The 18,865-nt window shown below is 39.6% G+C and overlaps 3 protein-coding genes and 1 long non-coding RNA gene across 9 annotated transcripts; 1 reads left to right on the forward strand and 3 right to left on the reverse strand.

Moving 5' to 3' along the window:
* The first annotated feature begins 9 nt into the window (after positions 1–9).
* LOC121759249 (transcription factor TCP2-like) lies at positions 10–4,541 on the forward strand. 6 transcript variants are annotated; one of them, XM_042154779.1, is made up of 4 exons: positions 43–160; positions 267–345; positions 969–2,699; positions 4,253–4,541. In XM_042154779.1, exon 3 carries the CDS (start codon positions 1,309–1,311, stop codon positions 2,683–2,685), a length of 1,377 nt encoding a protein of 458 aa, XP_042010713.1. In that variant the 5' UTR covers positions 43–160; positions 267–345; positions 969–1,308; the 3' UTR covers positions 2,686–2,699; positions 4,253–4,541. The 6 variants fall into 6 exon arrangements, with proteins under 6 accessions (XP_042010710.1, XP_042010713.1, XP_042010711.1 ...); XM_042154776.1 differs by lacking the exon at positions 267–345 and having other exon boundaries at positions 10–160; XM_042154777.1 differs by lacking the exon at positions 43–160 and having other exon boundaries at positions 193–345.
* Positions 4,542–5,037: 496 nt separating this feature from the next.
* Positions 5,038–7,601, reverse strand: LOC121757171 (F-box protein At5g46170-like). The gene is made up of 2 exons (XM_042152681.1): positions 6,121–7,601; positions 5,038–5,383 (listed from the first exon to the last, which is right to left on the reverse strand). Exon 1 carries the CDS (start codon positions 7,281–7,283, stop codon positions 6,168–6,170), a length of 1,116 nt encoding a protein of 371 aa, XP_042008615.1. The 5' UTR covers positions 7,284–7,601; the 3' UTR covers positions 5,038–5,383; positions 6,121–6,167.
* A 1,338-nt stretch (positions 7,602–8,939) lies between these two features.
* LOC121757151 (F-box protein At5g46170-like) lies at positions 8,940–10,362 on the reverse strand. Its single transcript, XM_042152655.1, has one exon. The coding sequence runs from the start codon at positions 10,177–10,179 to the stop codon at positions 9,064–9,066; it is 1,116 nt and encodes a 371-aa protein (XP_042008589.1). The 5' UTR covers positions 10,180–10,362; the 3' UTR covers positions 8,940–9,063.
* A 1,936-nt stretch (positions 10,363–12,298) lies between these two features.
* LOC121757294 lies at positions 12,299–13,964 on the reverse strand. Its single transcript, XR_006041241.1, has 2 exons — positions 12,970–13,964; positions 12,299–12,422 (listed from the first exon to the last, which is right to left on the reverse strand). It is a non-coding gene; the product is annotated as an uncharacterized LOC121757294 (long non-coding RNA).
* Between the last annotated feature and the right edge of the window lie 4,901 nt (positions 13,965–18,865).

Genomic DNA, 18,865 nt, shown 5'->3' on the forward strand with positions numbered 1-18,865 from the left:
GGCTTTTAATATCTCAGTAATTACTAATTCCAGACCCAAATTATAAACCCTAATTTCTTGTGATATTTCATTTTTGGGATAAAATTCAAACCAGCTAATTTTAGCTGCTTTGGAGTTGGGAAAGTTGGGAGATAAGTAAGCAGCTCCACTGGAATTTCGGGTAAATCCATTTTTGCAAACTTCGAAATCGGGTCATTTGCCTGCATATGTCTTTTCAATTGCATTTCTCACTCACCCACTCACCCTCTCTCTCTCTCTCTCTCTAGAGTTCGATTTCCATCTCATCTCCACCATCTTCTTCAAAATCCAAGGGTTTCGACAGTTTGCTAGAGGAAGAAGAAGCAAGTATTGATAATGCGTGTTAATTACTTGTGCTTTACTGAATTGAGCTGTATTGAATTTCGATCGTGTTTATATTTTGAAGGACGTGATGAGAAGCTGCTCTTCTTAAGGAGATCCAACGGTTTTTTGCTGGATTTCTAATCTCAATTTGTTGTTAACGATTAATGGCGTCTTAATTTGGACGACAACGTTCGTGCATAATTAATTAATCTATTAATTTATTTAAGCAAGTATGCATTAATTAATAAATATTTATTAGCAGTTATTGGTCTGTTTAAGCAGATGGTAATTATGCTATGTCTGCCATTGCTAGGGTCAGTGAAGCTTTAATTACTCAGCTCTCTTTCTGTAGCTAGCACCTGTCTCTTTCCCTTTGAAGAAACCCCAAATCTCAACCAACAATTAACTCATAATTTAGGTTTATTACATGTAAGCCTCAATTTCAGCTTAATCACAAGTAATTACATGCTCATTGATGCTAACATTTTTCCTTTTTCTTTCATCACCTTTTACCCTTTCTCAGCATCAGATTCTATTCTATTATTGTATTTTTGGGGGTGGTTGAGTTGATATATGTGGTAGTTAATGTTTTGACTGTTCTAATCTTTTTATTTTTTTTGTTGCAGAGGTTAAGCAGGCTTTGGTTTTGCTTTTGAAGGTAACTGCAAAAAACTTCAAACAAAGCCCTCTCCTCTCTCTGACCTTTTCTCTGTGTATGTAACGTGATACAGTTTTTCTCAGATAATAGCTACAGTTTCTCTCTCTAGATATATGTATCTATTTTGTATGCATATGGTACTACAAAGGCCAAAGTAGTCTGTGTAATCGTCATCAATGCAAAGGACGGTACAGTCTTCCCCACATCCACTACCCACTGTTTTTCTCTTTCCTAAGTTAAAACCCTAATCTTCCGATTCAAAAGCATACACAGAGAAGAAAGGGGAAAGGGATTGAGGAAAGGCATGTATGGAGGTAGATGATCAGATTCGATGTAAGTTCCCTAGAATCAGCGGTAAATTAGGGCACGCTCAGAAGATGGACGATGAGGAGGATGAAGGGGATAATAATAACAAGAGAGGCGCCGCCTCCGCCGCCGCCGTGGATCTCGGAGGTGGAGTTGGGAGATTATACAACTGGCCTTCGTCGCGGATTGTTAGGGTTTCGAGGGCTTCCGGCGGGAAGGATCGGCATAGCAAGGTGCTGACTTCGAAGGGGCTGAGGGATCGGAGGGTGAGGCTGTCGGTGAACACCGCCATCCAATTTTACGATTTGCAGGATCGGTTGGGGTATGATCAGCCGAGCAAGGCGGTGGAGTGGCTGCTCAAGGCGGCGGCGAGCTCGATTGCGGAGCTGCCGCCGATGAATACTCCGTTTCCTGACACCCCCAAGCAGCTGAGCGATGAGAAGAGGTCGAGCACCGGTGGAAGCGATCAGCTTTGCTTCGACTCAGCTGAGATCGATTTGGACGGCGGCGGTGGCGGAGGCGGCGGAGGCGATTTGAATTACTCAAATCAGCAGCAGGTGACGAAATCGTCGGCGTGTAGCAGCACCTCTGAGACGAGCAAGGGCTCGGGGCTTTCTCTCTCCAGATCTGAGAGCCGAATTAAGGCGAGGGAGCGGGCCAAGGAGAGAGTGGCGGAGAAGGAGAAGGAGTCGACGACACATCACGGCGCCGCATCTCTCAACACTATCTCTCACACTACTTCCTTCACCGAGCTCTTGAGTGGCGGAATTGGTAGTGTCAGTAACAATGCCTCAAGCCCTAATTCCACCGCCGCCGCTGCACAAAGGCACTGGTCCTCCACTCCCATGGACTACTTCACCTCCGGCCTCCTAGGGCCGCCGTCCACCACCCGTCCGGCTCAAATGCATATTCCGGCGAACAACCCCTACACCTCCGTCGCTTCGCCGCTGTTCAGCGTCTCCGCCGACAACCACCACCACCACCCGGAGCTCCAGCACTTCTCATTCGTGCCAGACCAATTTGTCCCCGCCGGGAACGCCGCCGCGGGAGGAAACCACCACCACAACAGCGGCGGCGGGCAGCAGCACAACAGCAGCATTGAGTACAATCTCAACTTCACGATATCCTCTTCCGCCAATTCATCTGGCCTTGGTGGCTTCAACAGGGGGACCCTTCAGTCCAATTCATCCTCGCCGTCACTACTGCCTCACCTCCAGAGGTACTCATCCGACGGATCCGCCCCGAGTTTCTTCATCGGCACGGCCGAGACCCACCACCAGTTCCTCTCCGCCGGCTACGACCCCCGCGGCCTGCAGCTCTGCTACGGCGACGCCCACGGCCGCCACTACGCCGCCCAGAGAGGGAAAGGCAAGAACTGACACCGTTCAACCAGGTAATAAAGACTCAGTTTTTACAGTTTTCTTTAATTTCAAGAACCGTATATTAGATGAATCCGGTGGCATTGTTGCCACATTTTTCCGTGTAGTACGATGAACAGTAGTATCTTGAAAAAAAAATCTTGGTATCGGGAAAAGGAGGGGCTTATGATTAAATTAATGGGGAATTTCTCATTGATTTGGTGTTTTTTTTATTAAAATCCTCGCACGGGAATAGAGATCGGCTGGTTGTCTGCTTACTTGGTTCCCTTCTTACTAACACAAAGGCGGAGGAGCCAGGTGTTGCTCCACCACTCAAAGATGCCCACTTTAGCATCTCCCCCTCTCTAACTAGGTTTTTTAAGTGCTGTCTCCTCTAACTGTGGCTGCCCCACTATTGGTCTCTCAAACTCTCCAACCATCAACACTTGTCATTCCCATTTCTTTCTTTAATGCAAGGATTTAGGGTTGTTAGTTATTATCTTAAGCAACTTGCCCTTTTTGCCTGCAAATACTATTGTTTCCTCTATTTTAGTAAGTAGTATAACATTTTTCGGTTGGTTTCCTATCTAATGCTTTATTATAAGTTCTACACATATCACTCAATTTGTGATTCTTACACCTGGGTCTTCAAAAAGTCATTTTTGTTCCTTTTCTTTTCAAATTCTGGTAACTGCTTTTGCGTTATTTTAGGGAGAAAATAGAAAGTTGTAATATTATTCATTTAGAATAAATTTACTCCTAGTTGCACAAATGTTGACGTTGAACATCAGTCATGGAGTAGAACTTGAAGTGTCACTTGCTAGCAATATTATTAATTATAGATCGAGCTATATCTTATAGTTTCATCTTATGCTCAAATGCAACCATTTCATTTTGCACATACTCAATCCTGAGGTAATCAAGGCTAGAGCTATTTTCTGCAAAATAAAGATAGGTGTGGTTAAGATTTATGTATGTAGTTTGATTCGTTCTTTAATGAGTAATAGTACTAACTCTACAATTAAGTTGTTCTCAATCAGACAATGTTATAGTGACAATTAGACACAGTCTAATATATGAGATCTTGACCTTTTATAGCCTAATAACAAAACCATAAAATATGTCATTGACCATCTGTTAAATGAAATAACTGTTGGAAACTAAATAAGTCAAACAGAATATGTCAAAATGTGTTTAGGGGGCTAAAGTGGGCTACTCTCATTCAATATTGAACAGAAGGATCTTAAATTCAATGCTTCTTGACTGAATATAGATACTCACTTAAGTCAACACCTGACTATTACCACCCCCTTTTTTGTTAGAATTTTTGAATCAATGTCTATAAGCAAGCCCAAAACCGAACTCCTGTCTACTAATTTACCTGCCTAGATGCATTTTGGATAGGAATGGTGTGTAATTATTATGTATGCTGAGGAAATCACCCCAACAAGAGTCTTGACATTTACAGCTTGATTTTCCATTTGCAACATCACTATATGACATTTTCCAGCTTGATTTCTTCGTTGCCATCTTTGAAATTTGAAAATTTTGAGGTCTGAGCAAACTTTTATGGTATGTTGGCGTGCAGGTAAATGCGAAGACGCAAAAATGAAACAGGCTCAATGGCTGAGCAGAGCGCCCTGTGTAGAGCACCTGTGTTATGATTATTATGCCTAGGATTTCTAATTGTTTCTTCCAAATCCAGTTCTATTAGCACTCTCTGTTTCACTTGCTGCTCTCTATTACATAATGTTTGTTTTGTGCCCAAAGCAGCATTTTGTTTGTTTGAGAAAAACTGTTTTATCCTCGCAATTTTTATGTAACCTGCCTGCTATTGAGAAGACAATTGTCCATATAATTTGCTTGGATTAGTAGCATTTTCTGTTGTGCAGCTGTTGCATGAATACTACTATTACTATGTGTTGTAGATTGCCAGATAATGAGGCATAAATAATTGAAGTGGAGTGGTGAATTTTGTTTTGAAGAAAATAAGTAGCTGGAAACAGCTTGCTTGTTTAGTAATAATTGCAACCTTCAATAAACCAATACTAATACTAGTAGCAAAATTTACAACCTATATTATACTTGCATATGGAATTGTAACATCAAGTTATTGCAAGCAACCACTCAACTAACTGTATAAGTAGTAATTTTGATGAGGAAAAAAGCAAGGTGGGTCACTTCCATTTATTTCAGCTTCTAATTGGTTTATTTAATGAAATCAATTCCTTCTCCACCTTAATTAATGGGACCTTATTTCCAGTTGAGATTCAATGCCTTTCCTAACACGTTGCATATGTAATCACCAATAACAAATTCACTTTCACCAAAATATCTGCCAATTATATCAAATGACAAACAGAGAAACCAACATCAAGATTCGAATCAAGATTTATCAGTGGGTGAGCCTTTTAGAAGGGGGAGCAGATAAGCATAGATGGTCATACCTACAATATTCACATATGCATAATGAGATTATCAAAATCACATTACTCTTACAAAATGATTGTCCAGTTGCATAGCACGCGGTTGTTAAAGTATAAGTGTCGGTTCGAAATGAAAGCAGTCTGGCTTGATCAACCGACTTCTCGAACCACATTCGTAGCTGGAAGCTAAGCTATATAAACTCTGACTGCAACTTAGATTGCAGCTTGCTATGCTCAAAACAAAATTTGAAGCCAAAGTCTGCGCTTTCGGGCCTTCAGTAGCCGCAGTTCACCTGAAAGATAAGGAAGTCAGAATCGCCAATGTAATAGGGAGAATAACTTAATCAATAAAGACATTGAAGCTTAAAGGGGTGGCGATATCGCAGTGGCAGCACAGGATTGAAACAGGAAACTGGTAAGAAGTCCCTCATCCAGAAAGTGAGGTGATTGTGTCAACAATCCCTCTCACAACAACTTCGACATAAAAGTGTTATTCAAGAAACGTAAGGCACACAAAAGCCATCAACACAAAATTCTAGCCTAAGTCATCCAACAACTTTATATTGGTTTGCTAGAATCACAATCAAAGCATCATATCAGAATGAAATTTCTACCCTTCAGTTTTGATAAGATGACGACGAAAAGAACAAACAGTTCACAACAAGCATCTTCTTCAATTGGAGTAAGAAAACTATGAAATGTGGCAATCTGCAAGATAATAGAGCGGTGGATCTAAAATCAGGACATCATTTAAATCAGACTGGCAAAACTCTTTGGGACAAGACAGATGCAAAGGGAGTCAATAGAATTTTGCACATCTCTTATGTAATTGGGAATCCAATATGCAATTCAGAGAAAAATCAGAAGCAATTGGGAGTGATTTTCAGAAACCACGACATAGCAAATTACTACAATTGAAACAGCACTAAGAATAAACAAGACAATTCAACTTCAAACCTCAGGAGAATTACAATATCAATATACTAACAATCAAAACTTATTAAAGAATTCAGTAAGCAAATGAAAATACCTCAGCATCTGTCTCTTCATCTTTAGACAATCACAATCCCCCCTCCTTCAGAAAGAGTTCATTTCGAGGCAGTAGGTCCTCCTCTTCACCAACATCCTCGCAGCAGCCCCAAATGGCTCCTCAAATGCCGACGCAACCCAATTCGCCTCCGAACAAGCCACCTCCTTCTTCGGATGGTCACTCGGCCTGATCGCGACCAATGTCGCTCCTTTCAACACCAACCCATTAGGCAACTCGAGATGAGAAGCATACCACAGCCGCATGTTCAAAGCCGGGACAAGAGTCCTCTTCGAAGCAGAGGATGCAGACAGAGGCTTCACCCTCAGCTCCTCCAGCTGCTCCTTATTCATAGACAACACCCCTTGCCCATCAGCATCCGTCAAAACCAAGCTCGCGAGCGTCTTGTGCTCAGCTATTATAGGCTGCAGAAGGTAATGCCTGGCGGAGGCTGCGATCAACGAGCTGATTGTCCACACGACGCGCAGCTTCAAGCCTCCGTTGGTGTAGAATGACTCCGGTATGCTACCGTTGTCATTCTCCACTCCATTGTCACTTCCAATTGCGGTATTGCAACCGCTATTTCGGCTCTGCACGACGCTGGAGGCTCCGAGAATCACGCAGCTATCAAGCGTGGAGCCGAATTCCGCCTTCCATTTCAGCAAAACGCCTTCATCAATCCCCAATTCCCCCGTGGGGAGCTCAATCCTCAACACCTTAATTTCGTTGAAATTCTTCAAAACCTGCGTCGGCGAATGGTGCGTGACGATGCTCTGCTCCCCTTGGCAGTCGAAATCCTCCGGGAGGCGGCGTGCGGAGGGGTTGATGAGCTGAGACAGCGACTGCAAGGGTTTGAACAGCCCGGAGAAGAAGGTGCGGAAGAGAGAGGAGATCGGATGGCGCGACTTATCTCCGGCGGCGGAACCGGACGAGGAGGCGGAGGAAGGATCGTCGTCGGAGATTACGCAGTCGACGCGGACGACAACGTTGTCGACTTGAGGAACGAGCGAGTGGAACCGCCGCGAAACGACGCAGCATCTTCCCAGCGCCTTCACGTCGCCGATTTGATTGAAGATCAGGAGGATGAGGGATTCCGGCAGCCGGTCGAAGTCGTCGACCGGCTCGGGGTGGATTTTCCGGCACAGATCTGCTCCAATCGAAGCCATGGCTTTCAGCAACGGTTAGAGCTCCTCAGGAGCTGAAATATCCCCAATAACTTCGCAGGAAATACGCGAGAATCGGAAGGTGATTGAAGCGAGTTTTGTGCGGAGAGATGTAATCGGAGAAATTGAGTGTAACAAACTCAATGGATCTGAGAGAGATAGAGAGAGAAGGTGAGAGGGAGAGAATTAATTCAAGGAATTGGGGTTGGAGTTGAATGAGATGAGGGAATTTGGGGGAAGTGAGTGAAGCTGAAGAAGGAGAGGGAAAATGGCGATGGAGGGTTGGTGTGTGTTGTGCGTTTTTTTCTTTCCTTTCTCTGTTTTTTTTCTTTGCTTTTGTGCTTAAAAGCAGTAGGGTGGGTGGATATACAGTTGAAATACCAAAACGACATTGCTCCCAGTCGTTTCGCTTCATTAATTTTAGCTGCTACTACTAATATTTTTTTTATCTTAGTACGGATTAGTATTTTCTCTTTTTTTTCTCTTTTTGGTCTCATAATTTCACTGAATTTAGTCTCGAAGAAGAAAGATACTACCACTAATTTGCAATCCAAAGATGCCACTAATTTAATCATAATAGAGATTGGTTTTCACGTTTTCAACCTTATCTATTTGCAATTTAAGCAAAGTTTTATCCAAAGATTAATCAATGGCTAATTAGGGATGAGCAAAATACTCTTAAAACTAAATATCCGGTCAAGCTATATTTAAATTTTAGTTCAATTTTTAGATTTGGTTTGGTTTAAAATTTTAGCAATTTTTGGTTTTTCAATTCGGCTTGATTCGGATGTATAAAAATGTGAAATATGAATTTATTTTTAATTATATATAGTAATATATTATACTTAAAATAAATTTTATATGTGTTGGTTTATATTAATAAATGTTATGGTATTTAGATATTATGAAGATTGTTATTTTTTTGGATATATTAATTGATGATACGATATGAGTATATTTTTATGGAGTATTAGAAAATATTGTTTTGGATTTTTTTTTACTTTTTTTTTTTGGATACGTAATTTCAGTTTTTTTGGTTTGGTTTTAGTAGTTTGGATTTCGTTTTTTCCTATTTTTGGATATATTTGCGTAATTTTGATTTTTCGGTTCAAAACGATTTTTATTGTTCAGATTTTGATTTTTTGAATTTAGTTTATTAGATAATTCAGCTTCATTCAATTTTTATTTCACAAAATTTTGGTTTTTTATTCGAGAATGCTCTCTCCTAGGCTAATCCAAAAAATGAAATTTGTTGGATCGAACATAGCAATAACGGTCATTGTTCGATGTAAGAAGGCTACAGGGCTTGTGACTTTGATCCTACGGTGCAATTGCTCTACTCCAATCTGTTGCAATAATGTTCACTTTTTTTTTCATCCGATATTCATCACTAATAATGAATCTCTAAAGGCCAGATTTAATAAAATTTTCCAATCAAAGGAAAAATTTAATAAATTTCACTCGTAATGGACTGGCGATGGAGTCGATCGAGCCTATTAATTATAGAATACGTTCATCATAGAATAATACTTAGTACATCATTGGAACCAGATTGGCAAAATTATTCAGTGGTTAATGCAGATGCAAAGGGAGTCAATAGTCTTATGCAATTGGGGACCAAATGTGTAATTTAGGGCAAACCAAATGCAAGTATTGGAATGAGAAGTTAGTAATCAAGAAAATGGCATACAAATACAAGAATAAACTAACAAAAACAAAAAACTATTGGAATGGAAAAAGCAACAGAAAACAGACTGACTTCATCCTCAACAATGCCCCTTCTTCAGAAAGCATTTATATCAAGGCCGTATATCCTCCTCTCCTTCACCAACATCCTTGCAGCAGCCCCATACGGCCCCTCAAACGCCGATACAATCCAATTCCCCTCCTCTTCTGCCCAGCTCGACAACGGCCCCACCGGCATCGCCCCCTCCCTCGGCCTGATCGCAATCAGAGTGGCGCCTTTCAGCACCACCCCGTCAGGCATCTCGAGACGAGGAGCGTACCACAGCTGCACCTCCAGAGACGGAACAACAATCCTCGTCGACGACGACGGCACAGTAAAAGGCCTCGCCCTCAGCTCCTCCAGCTGCTCCTTGTCCATTGACAGAAGCCCCTGCCCATCCGCATCGGTTAGAACCAGAGCCTCCAGCGTTTTGTGCTCCGCGATCAACGGCTGCAGGAGGTAGTGCCTGGTTGAGGTTGCGATTAGCGAGTTAGCGATCCATACAACGCGCTGCTCCAAGCCTTCGTCGCTGTAGAATGACTCGTGTAAGCTATCGAGATCCGCTCCGTCGTCATCGTCGTCACCATCATCGCAGCTGCAGCTTCTGTTTGTGACGCTTGAAGCGGCGAGAATCACGCAGCTTTTGAGCGTGGAGCTGTATTCCGCCTTCAATTTCAGCAAAATGCCGTCGTTGATCGTGACCTCCCCTGCGCGGAGCTCGATCCACAGCCGCTTGATTTCGTTGAAATTCTTCAAAATCTTCTTCAAAGAGCAGAGGCTGACCGTCTCATCATCATCATCATCATCCTCCTCCTCCTTCAAAAGTGGAAGGAGGCGTGCCGAGGGGATGATGAACTGAGCCAGCGACAGCAGGGGATTGAAGAGACCTGAGAAGAGAATGCGGAAGAAGGAGGCGATCGGGTGGCGCGGCGGCGACGAAGCAAGCTCACGCTCTTTCTCCTCTGAGGTTACGGAGCCGACGTGGATAACGATGTCATCCACTTGAGGAACGATCGAGTGGAACCGCCTCGAAACGGCGCAGCATCGCCCCAGCGCTGTGGCGTCTCCGATTCGATTGAAGATCGAGAGGATGATCTCGTCCGGCAGCCGATCGAAGTGGTCGACCTTCACGGGGTAGATTGTCCGCCACAGATTCGCCACATTCGATCTCATACTTACAGCAACGGCTCGAGCTCCTCCGCGGCCAAAATTGAGTCTGCAAAACTCAATGGAGAGAGTTAGAGAGAGCTAATATGTGGAATTAGGATTGGAATTCGTTGAACTGAGGGGAATTTGGGGGAAGTAAGAAGGAGAAGGAGGAAGAGCAATAATGGCGGTGTGTGTTTGTGTTTCTTTTCTTTTCTTCCTCAGCATTTTTAGTGCCAAAAACAGTTGAAATTTATAAACGACAATTCACCCTTCCATATTTGGTTTTTTCGATATTCATTTCTTTTTCTTTCTGTTCTATTCTTTTTCTAGTAAATAGGTGTAATTAGTTGCTTTTTCTAGCAATTCGAGTCACCAAAATTTCAAAAGTCTATTTTAGTTATATTTTTTCTAGCAAATAGGAGGAATTCTTTTGTTTTTTCTAGTATTTCGCGTCATCAGATACCAAATCATCGGGTATTTTTTTCAAAAAAATGACAGATGTGATAATTGCAAAATTACAAACTTCATGATTTGTGATTTAATTTTCCAATGTAAGATGAACCAAAATTTGACCATCTTTCATGATTTATTTGTCAATCGTCTTATTTGTATACTGCACAAAACTCAACGGCCGTTGTGCTACATATCCTTGGCCATTGTGTGTTTCGAAGCGAGCTGCTAGGGCGTCTCTGTCGACCTGCTAACTTGCTTCAGTGGGTCCGTTTCCTTAATTCAACATTTTTACTCCTTCATAATTCGTAATTTAATTCATAAAAATATCAAAATTTGACTATATTTCATAATTTATTTGACAATCGTCTTATTTTTTTATACTTTTCTAGTAAATATGAGTAATTTTTACATGCATATAAACATATACTCAAAAATGTATTCACGAATAATTTTTAGGGGACATTTATAGACCTATACAAGAAATTATTACATTTTTAAACAATAAATAGTTTTATATGTTTTCTTTTAATTTAAAGGGTAATATAAAGAATAATATTACTCCTATATGAGCTACCAAAAAAAGAATAATTTTTATTTTTGTTTTGGAAGGGAAAAAATTAGAAGGGGTGATATGGAAATTTCGTTAAGCTTTGTTTAATTGTTTTTATTCAGCGTCTATAATTAAACAGTAATTAATAAAGTAATTACAGAGTCAATTAGGGAATAATTCGTTTTAGCAGCAAAAGTAGCTGTAGGGGTGAAAAGCACGAGAGATTCCACCCAAATTATGAAATTATGATGTCTAAATTGCTTGGATTTTACTTTTTGTGTTTAGTATACGAGAAAAGCAACCATGATTGGGAACTTGATTTGTCTATTTTTATTTTCTCTTTTTATTTATTAAGAATTCAAAGAAACGACGGACTAATGTAGGGTTAGTGCAGACTAATCCCATTTTCCGTATATGAGAATCGGACAACTTTATTTAAATGCGACATTCACGCCTTTTGCCGACTTGAGAATCGAAAAACTTTATTAAATTTGACATTTAGACCTTTTGCCAACCCTATAGCGCTCCATTCCATCCATTTAGATTTTAATTTATTTATTTTTTTGTCCGCGTTCATTGCTAGTAATGGTCATTGCCCCGCTTTTATATTTTGCATTGCTAGTAATGGTCATTGCCCCGCTTTTATATTTTGTGATGACAATGACCTATTTTAATACAGGCCCACAAAATCCATTTTCCGATTTTCACTTTTGGTGTAACAATATAACACGTTTAAATAAATATGGCATTATTATTTCATACTGCTAGCATATAAATGTGCGTCAATGACTGTCACTAGTAATGAATGATGGGCAAAAAACCTTCTAAATTAAAATCCTAAAAAAGGATGGAGCGGAGCTGCCAACCTGCCACAAAATTGTCGAATTTAAGAAAGTTTTCCAATTCTCATAGACAAACGATGGGATTAGACAGCCTTCATGTAACGACCCACTAAGCCGATGCTTTAAGAAACAATAGTATTAGCTTGATTATCTATATAAGTGACTTCTATGTGATTAAATCTGAACTGTGATAGATTGGTGTTGTTGGTTATTTTGACGTTAGGCAAGTAAATAGAACACGTAAATATATTACACCTATATGAATATAATAAATTTTAAATAAATAAATAAAGTCCCATAATCAAAATTTTAATGTTAGATACATCAAACAAAAGTCCAACAAAATTTAATCTATACATCCTGTGTTCTAATAAAAATCGGGAACTTCAACGCGGACAACCACAAACTTGAACTGATCATACCTACACCAAATTAAATGAACAAGTGAATAAATACTCAAATAGTTACTTTAATAAACAAATAAAATTAAAAAAAGAGGGGGTAGATCCAGAGAATCGTTTTTTTTCAACACAACATTAATTGATGCATTTAATTAGAGTAGACAAATCTTTTCCCCTCCTCTGACAAAAGAGATTTGAGATAGGAATGTGGCAGGCAACTTGCCACAACCAACTTGCTACCCACGCCACTTTCACCGCCATCTTTTATACATATACACAATTGTTTTCTTCACCCCCACATCACCATCACACCATCTATTCTCTCTGCACACACCAACCCCACAAAACATAGAGGAGTCTGAGGAGGGAGATTTCTACAATCCAACAACACTTTACTTCCCCATCAAAAGGTAAACACCAAGTCCTTTCTTTTCTTTCAATATATGTAAGCATATGCATAATCATAGCATCAACCGAACTAATAGCATAACTCAAGCATTTAATACAATTGAACTTTCTCATGGAAAAATCGAAATGAGAATTGAACAATCAGAACTTATATGTTTACCATGCGAATTGAACAATCGGAACCTTTTTGTTCGGGGCTGTTTCGGATTGGTTTCGGGACGAATCGGGGGCTGCCGTGATGTTTCGAGGCTGCACGACCACCAACGGAGCAGTGGCGAACAAACAGCCGGCTCTGTGCAGCGGCTGATTTCAGACAGCCGAGACGGTTGCTGGACGACGGCCACCAGCAGCGACGGAGGATCGGCGGTGAGGAGTTGGAGGCAGCGGCGGTCGGTATCGACGCCGTGGAAGGGAGGCGACGCCTCCTTCCTATCGGTAACTTCGCAGGGAGGCAGGGAGCGACGCCTTCTCTGTCGGCAACCTCGTCGGGAGAAAAGAATTCGACGCCGGTGACAATGATCGGAGGAGAGCGTGAGCGCGGCGACCGACTCTCGTCGGTTTGGCGACGGGATGACGAAGGAGAAGGGTCGGCGAGAGGGGGAAAAGAACCGCTGCCACAGTGTTCTCCAAATTAGGGATTTGAAATTGGAGATGAGAAAAAGAGGAGAAAGAGAATAGGAATGGGGGATGCACGACGAAAGGGAGTATGAATGTGGGCTTCATGCCTCTTTTCTTTTTCCATTTAAGTAGTTGGGCTAATAAATTAATTAAAAGGAATTTGGGCCCAGAATTGAATGGAGGGAATAAATGGGCTGCCTCATTTATTGAAATGGACCATGGGGTCATTTATTTAATTAAGTTTTGGGCCGGGAGATTTTGTTGGATTGAGCTACATAATTAAACTAGTGGACTTGGAAATTAAATATTGTTGGAGTGGAATTTATTTGAGGATTCGAGCTTGGAGCTTAATTATTTTAATTCCCGAATAAATTATTGAGTTCCCGATGATGGAAAAATTTGAGTGGAGACGCAAGGGGCCGACCGGCATCGCCCCGTGACGCCTCGGGCGGCCGCTAAGGAAATGGAAAGAAAGAGGGAGACGGCGTTCTCAAGTACAGAAATAATTAAGTTTAATAAAGAAAGACTATTAATTAATTTTTCCCGATTTAATTATTATGCAAGTTTCTAAAATTTTCTAACGGTGATCAAATGATAAAAGAAATAAAGTAGGGGCATGCATTTCTATAAGTATGTGAATTTCTCGAGTCTTATTAGTACGTTGTTTGTTTTCAAAAGGCTATCTCCGCGAGTTAAGGGCGGAGTCAGGAAAATTCAAGTTAAGGAAAACTAAACGATCAAGGTGAGCTTTCCTATACTAAAAATACAAATCGTATTTTGTGATAACACGAACACATGTTCGTGATTTTTTTTAGATGTTGTCCTGCCATAAATGTTTTGTGTATGATGCCTATCTGTTTGGCTAAGGCCAAGTGATTTATGAATGATGATATATGTGAATCGATTCGATTTTGAGTCCTGGTAGGGTGGTGTCCCTACTGGGAACCTCTGACCGTGAACGGCAGAGAAGGTGACCGAGGAAGGTGGCCACCTTCCCGGCACAAGCTACCTCTGACATGATGGGCAGAGAAGGTGACCGGGCGAGAACACCATCTCGACGGCACAATGTGAGCAGATATGGCTAAGTACAGGAAAAAGAGCCCAATATGAATATTTTTAGTAAGCTCGGGCCTTTTCAATAAACACCCCCGAGTGTTACTGTGATGATGGCTTGACAATATTTTCAAATGTATACTTGTATTTTCGGCAATGTGTTCACTGAGTACTTTTGTACTCAGCCCTGCATATATTTCTAAATGTGCAGGTTGAGCAGCGAAGTGGTGGGGGGAAGTGCTATTGAGACAAGGCATTTAATTCGGTCAGATTTTGACTCTCGGAGGTTCATGTCTTCATACATAGAACCGCGTTCATTTGCTTCCGTTGTGCATCTTAAAAGACTCAAGTCTATTTTGTTCAAAACTCTGATTTTATTTCGAGCTTTTTCCCATTTGTTTGGAGCTATGGTCGAGTTGTGTTGCTTTTCCCCTTTCTTCCCCGCTTCTTTAAATCCTCCCCTAGTCGCGATCAACCGTGTTTTCTATCCTTAGAAAATGCGGTCGTGACACTTCAATTTTGGGATGACTTTCATTTTTAAATTTTTAATTACTGATTTTGGTGTGATAAAATTAGTATATAACATGTCTAATTAAATACTATTGGATTATGATTTGATACTCTTAGTATATAAATGTGGGGTAATGATTGTCACTAGTAATGATCGACGGACAAAAAACTTAAATAAAATAAAATTCTAAAGGGCTTGAGCAAAGTTGTTATAGTGTGTCAGACAAAAACTCTAAATGTCGAATTTAATAAAAAAATTCGATTCTCATGGGCAGACGATGGGATTAGTCCGCCTTCATTTCTGCGATGAGGGTAATTTTTTTCTATATCTGATCCACGAATTTTGTATTCTAAAATGTTCTCTAATTTTATGTGATAATATAATGTCTAAATAAACATGTGATTATGATTTGATACTTTGAGGTCTTAGCATTAAATATATATGCATGATTAGATTGGGGCATCATAAAAATTCAATGAATTGCCTATGAAACGTTTCGTTCACGTCTCAAAAAAGGAAAATATTTCATTTTTAATGAGATAGAGAGAGTATTTATTAATAAATTTACAAAAAAAATTAATAGTATAATGATACGCTCGGATTTTGCACTGTTTTAAGGCCTTTATTTGGTTCATTTTTAATGTCAAAGGCACAATTCATGTCCATATTTTGCATATTTTCTCTATTTTGATATTTTGACGTGTTTTGTGAGATTTGTGTATATTTGAGCCTAAAAAGACAGCAAAAAGTCGAAGTTGGAAATCTGGAGCATTCGAGATGCCCAGCGGTCCGCTGCAACACGCACAGCGACCGCTGGGGCCCAACGACCGCTGAGCCAGTAGCGGTCTACTCTGGAGAAAGTTGTGCTGAAATAAAGAACACGCCCAGCGACCGCTGGGGAGTGCACATCGACCGCTCGAAGAGTTTCCGAAGCTACGGGATTATTCACAGCGACCGCTGCAACATAGTGTAACGACCGCTATCCAAGAGGCAGATGCTACGGATCAATGTGCAGCAACCGCTGGCCAAGGTGCAGTGGCCCGCTGCGAAAACGCGGCGCACGAATTTGACCTACTTTCTCCTCAAGATTTACCAAACTTAGCCACCTTTTACCTTATTTCATGCTGCTCGATTTTTCCTCTATATATATCCCCTCAAAACTCTTCATTAGCATCTTCTTTTTGTCTTATAATTCTAGAACATAAATTTGAGAGAGTTCTTCATTGTGCAAGAAGTTGAAGAAGAAATCAAGAGAAGATCAAGGCTACATGGATTCAACATTTGGGTTTTATTGTTTTAGTTCTTATGTTCATTTTGTTTTCCCTTCATTCTATGTTTCTAGATTATTCAATTATGTGTAACTAAATTCATAGGATTCTAGGGATGTGTTAGTAATGACTTTGGTTATACAATTCCGTTTTCTATTTAATATCCATTTTGTTTTTTACTTCGTTTCTTCCCTAAGCTGTTCCATAATACTTCACGTTTGAGTGACACATTCGGTGATGATTTAATATAACTTGCTACATAATCGTGAGAGAAGGTTGGCGAGTTAGATCCATTTAGTAGACACTGCAATTAGCTTCCCTTAAAACGACACTGTTAATTGAGAGTGAAGACTTTTCAAGGGTTTTAGGGGCTTTTAGGTGTTACGGATCTAGGATTGACAACCCTAGTGTTAGTAATCTACGCTCGTGCCGCATGGGCAAAACTTATGTGACTCGTTCTATCGAAATATAAACTGTGCTAGGGTATTGTAATTGGAATTTGTATAACCATAACTGTGAACGCACATCCCTAGAATTCTCTTATCTCTCATATTTTACCTCTTTAATTATCTGCAATTAGTTGTTTTATTGCTTTCAAACTGTTTTTAGTTTTCAAAATCTCCAAAACTTTCGGTTTTCCAAATAGTGAACGAAGCTTAGTAGAAGGTAGTCAATTTGTGATTATTTTCCCTGTGTTCGATATCTGATACTGACCTTTAGCTATATTATATATACTTTGTATACTTGCAGGTTTATGTAGTGCTAATAAAAAGTGTCTCAAGTATATTTATGTATTACTATACGTAAATGATTATATTTTGAAGTTTAAAAATGAATCGTTTCTTTTAAGATACTTTCTCATCATGTTAATATTTTATCTTTCTCAGTTTAATGAATATCAAGATGAAGATAAAGAATCAAAGATAGTTTCTTTATTTGGTGAATAATTCATGCGTTGGTTGAAAAGTTGGCCATACTTGAAGTCACATGCTTTTATTTACTAATTAAATTATTTAAGAGTAAACTTAAAAATTCAGGAAGTTTGTGAGTCAAATATTTATTGGGATTCAAAATGGATTATTTCTTTCATAAGTTCTTTTAAAAGATTGTCAATTGGAGTACATTTTATTGTAATAGAGTCAAAATGGCTTACAACATTCATCACCTCCACTCACACAATTTTAATCATTTTATATCATCTACAATGTGAATATATATTAATGGTAAAAGTTTTAATGTAGAAGTTATAGTAGATAAGAATTTGAAAGTAAATACGTCGAATGTAATGAAAAATTCCTTAGAGACAGAGTGTCCATAATAATGCGGAACAGTCACGCCACAGCCACAAATCACATTATTTTTCAATTATTTATATATTTTAATTGGACTATAATAAAATTAATTGGACAAAAATAATTAAAAAAACATAATTCATTATATATGAGTTTATGACTTTTCGTAATTCTAATGATATCTAATGAATTAGATATCAATGTGCGTGAATATTTTTTTAATTAAAAAATAATTAAAATAATCCATATTGTATGAATGTTTTTTAATTATGTTGGTATAATCACACACATTGCAACAGAAATGAGAAAATGGGAAAGCCGAGTTGGGGAAGAAGACATTGAATCACAGTTGGGGAAGAAGGCATTGAATCAAATCGGAAATATGGCCGCCTAGGCGGTCGGCGGTGTGCAATATGCGGCGGCACCCCGAAAACCACCACATCGCCCCGTCCATGCCGCGTACGCGACGCTCTCTCCTCCGCCGCGGCGCCCGTATGGGCAGCAATAAACCGCCGCGGCTCACCATTGTGGACAATATTACACATGTCTTGATTGACTCGATAGAACAACACAAAATTTTCTAGCGTGCTTTGTACTTATACGTTCAACCCTTTAATTCTTATGAGACTAACTTTAAAAAAGAAGATGCGTTTTATTGATATGAGTAGCATATATCAAATCTAGTGATCCCTCATTGAATATAGTGTCTCATAGTATATGCATATTCATATTATTGGTATAAGTAGCACATATCAAACCTAGTGAAACTCTCATCGAATATGTTGTCTCATATTTGCATATCCTTTGAATCTTTCTCTTTCTACTTTGTAGTGTGTTTCGGTTAATTTATGTTCCCCTCAGCTTTAGATTTAGGAGTTGCGCTTTGTTTGTGCGTTTACATCCGCGATTATTCGCTGCTATTTCTCTAGGCGTAATTATCATTAAAATCGCAAATTGTTATACTAGTACGTACTTCTAATCTTATTTTTTAAACAAATCTTTTAACAAAATTAAATCTCTCAAACACATTTAATAAAATTTCCTTAATTTGAATACTAGTAGTAGTATTTTATTGCTCCATAGGGGTTCGGAGAGCGTATCACCTCCCCCACCCCATACACCATTTGCTACCCCACCAATAGAATAGTGCCATGTGTTTATTCTTTAAAATGACAAATCTCCTACTTATTTGCTACCCCACTAATATAATAGTGCCATGTGTATATTCTTTAAAATATAAAATTAAGGATTAAAATTTCCATAAATACTAATATATCTTCTACTATACCAATATAATATTTCCATGTAGGGAAT

The sequence above is a fragment of the Salvia splendens genome, chromosome 12 (genome assembly GCF_004379255.2).
Source record: "Salvia splendens isolate huo1 chromosome 12, SspV2, whole genome shotgun sequence".
In the NCBI taxonomy this organism is placed as follows: Eukaryota; Viridiplantae; Streptophyta; class Magnoliopsida; order Lamiales; family Lamiaceae; genus Salvia; species Salvia splendens.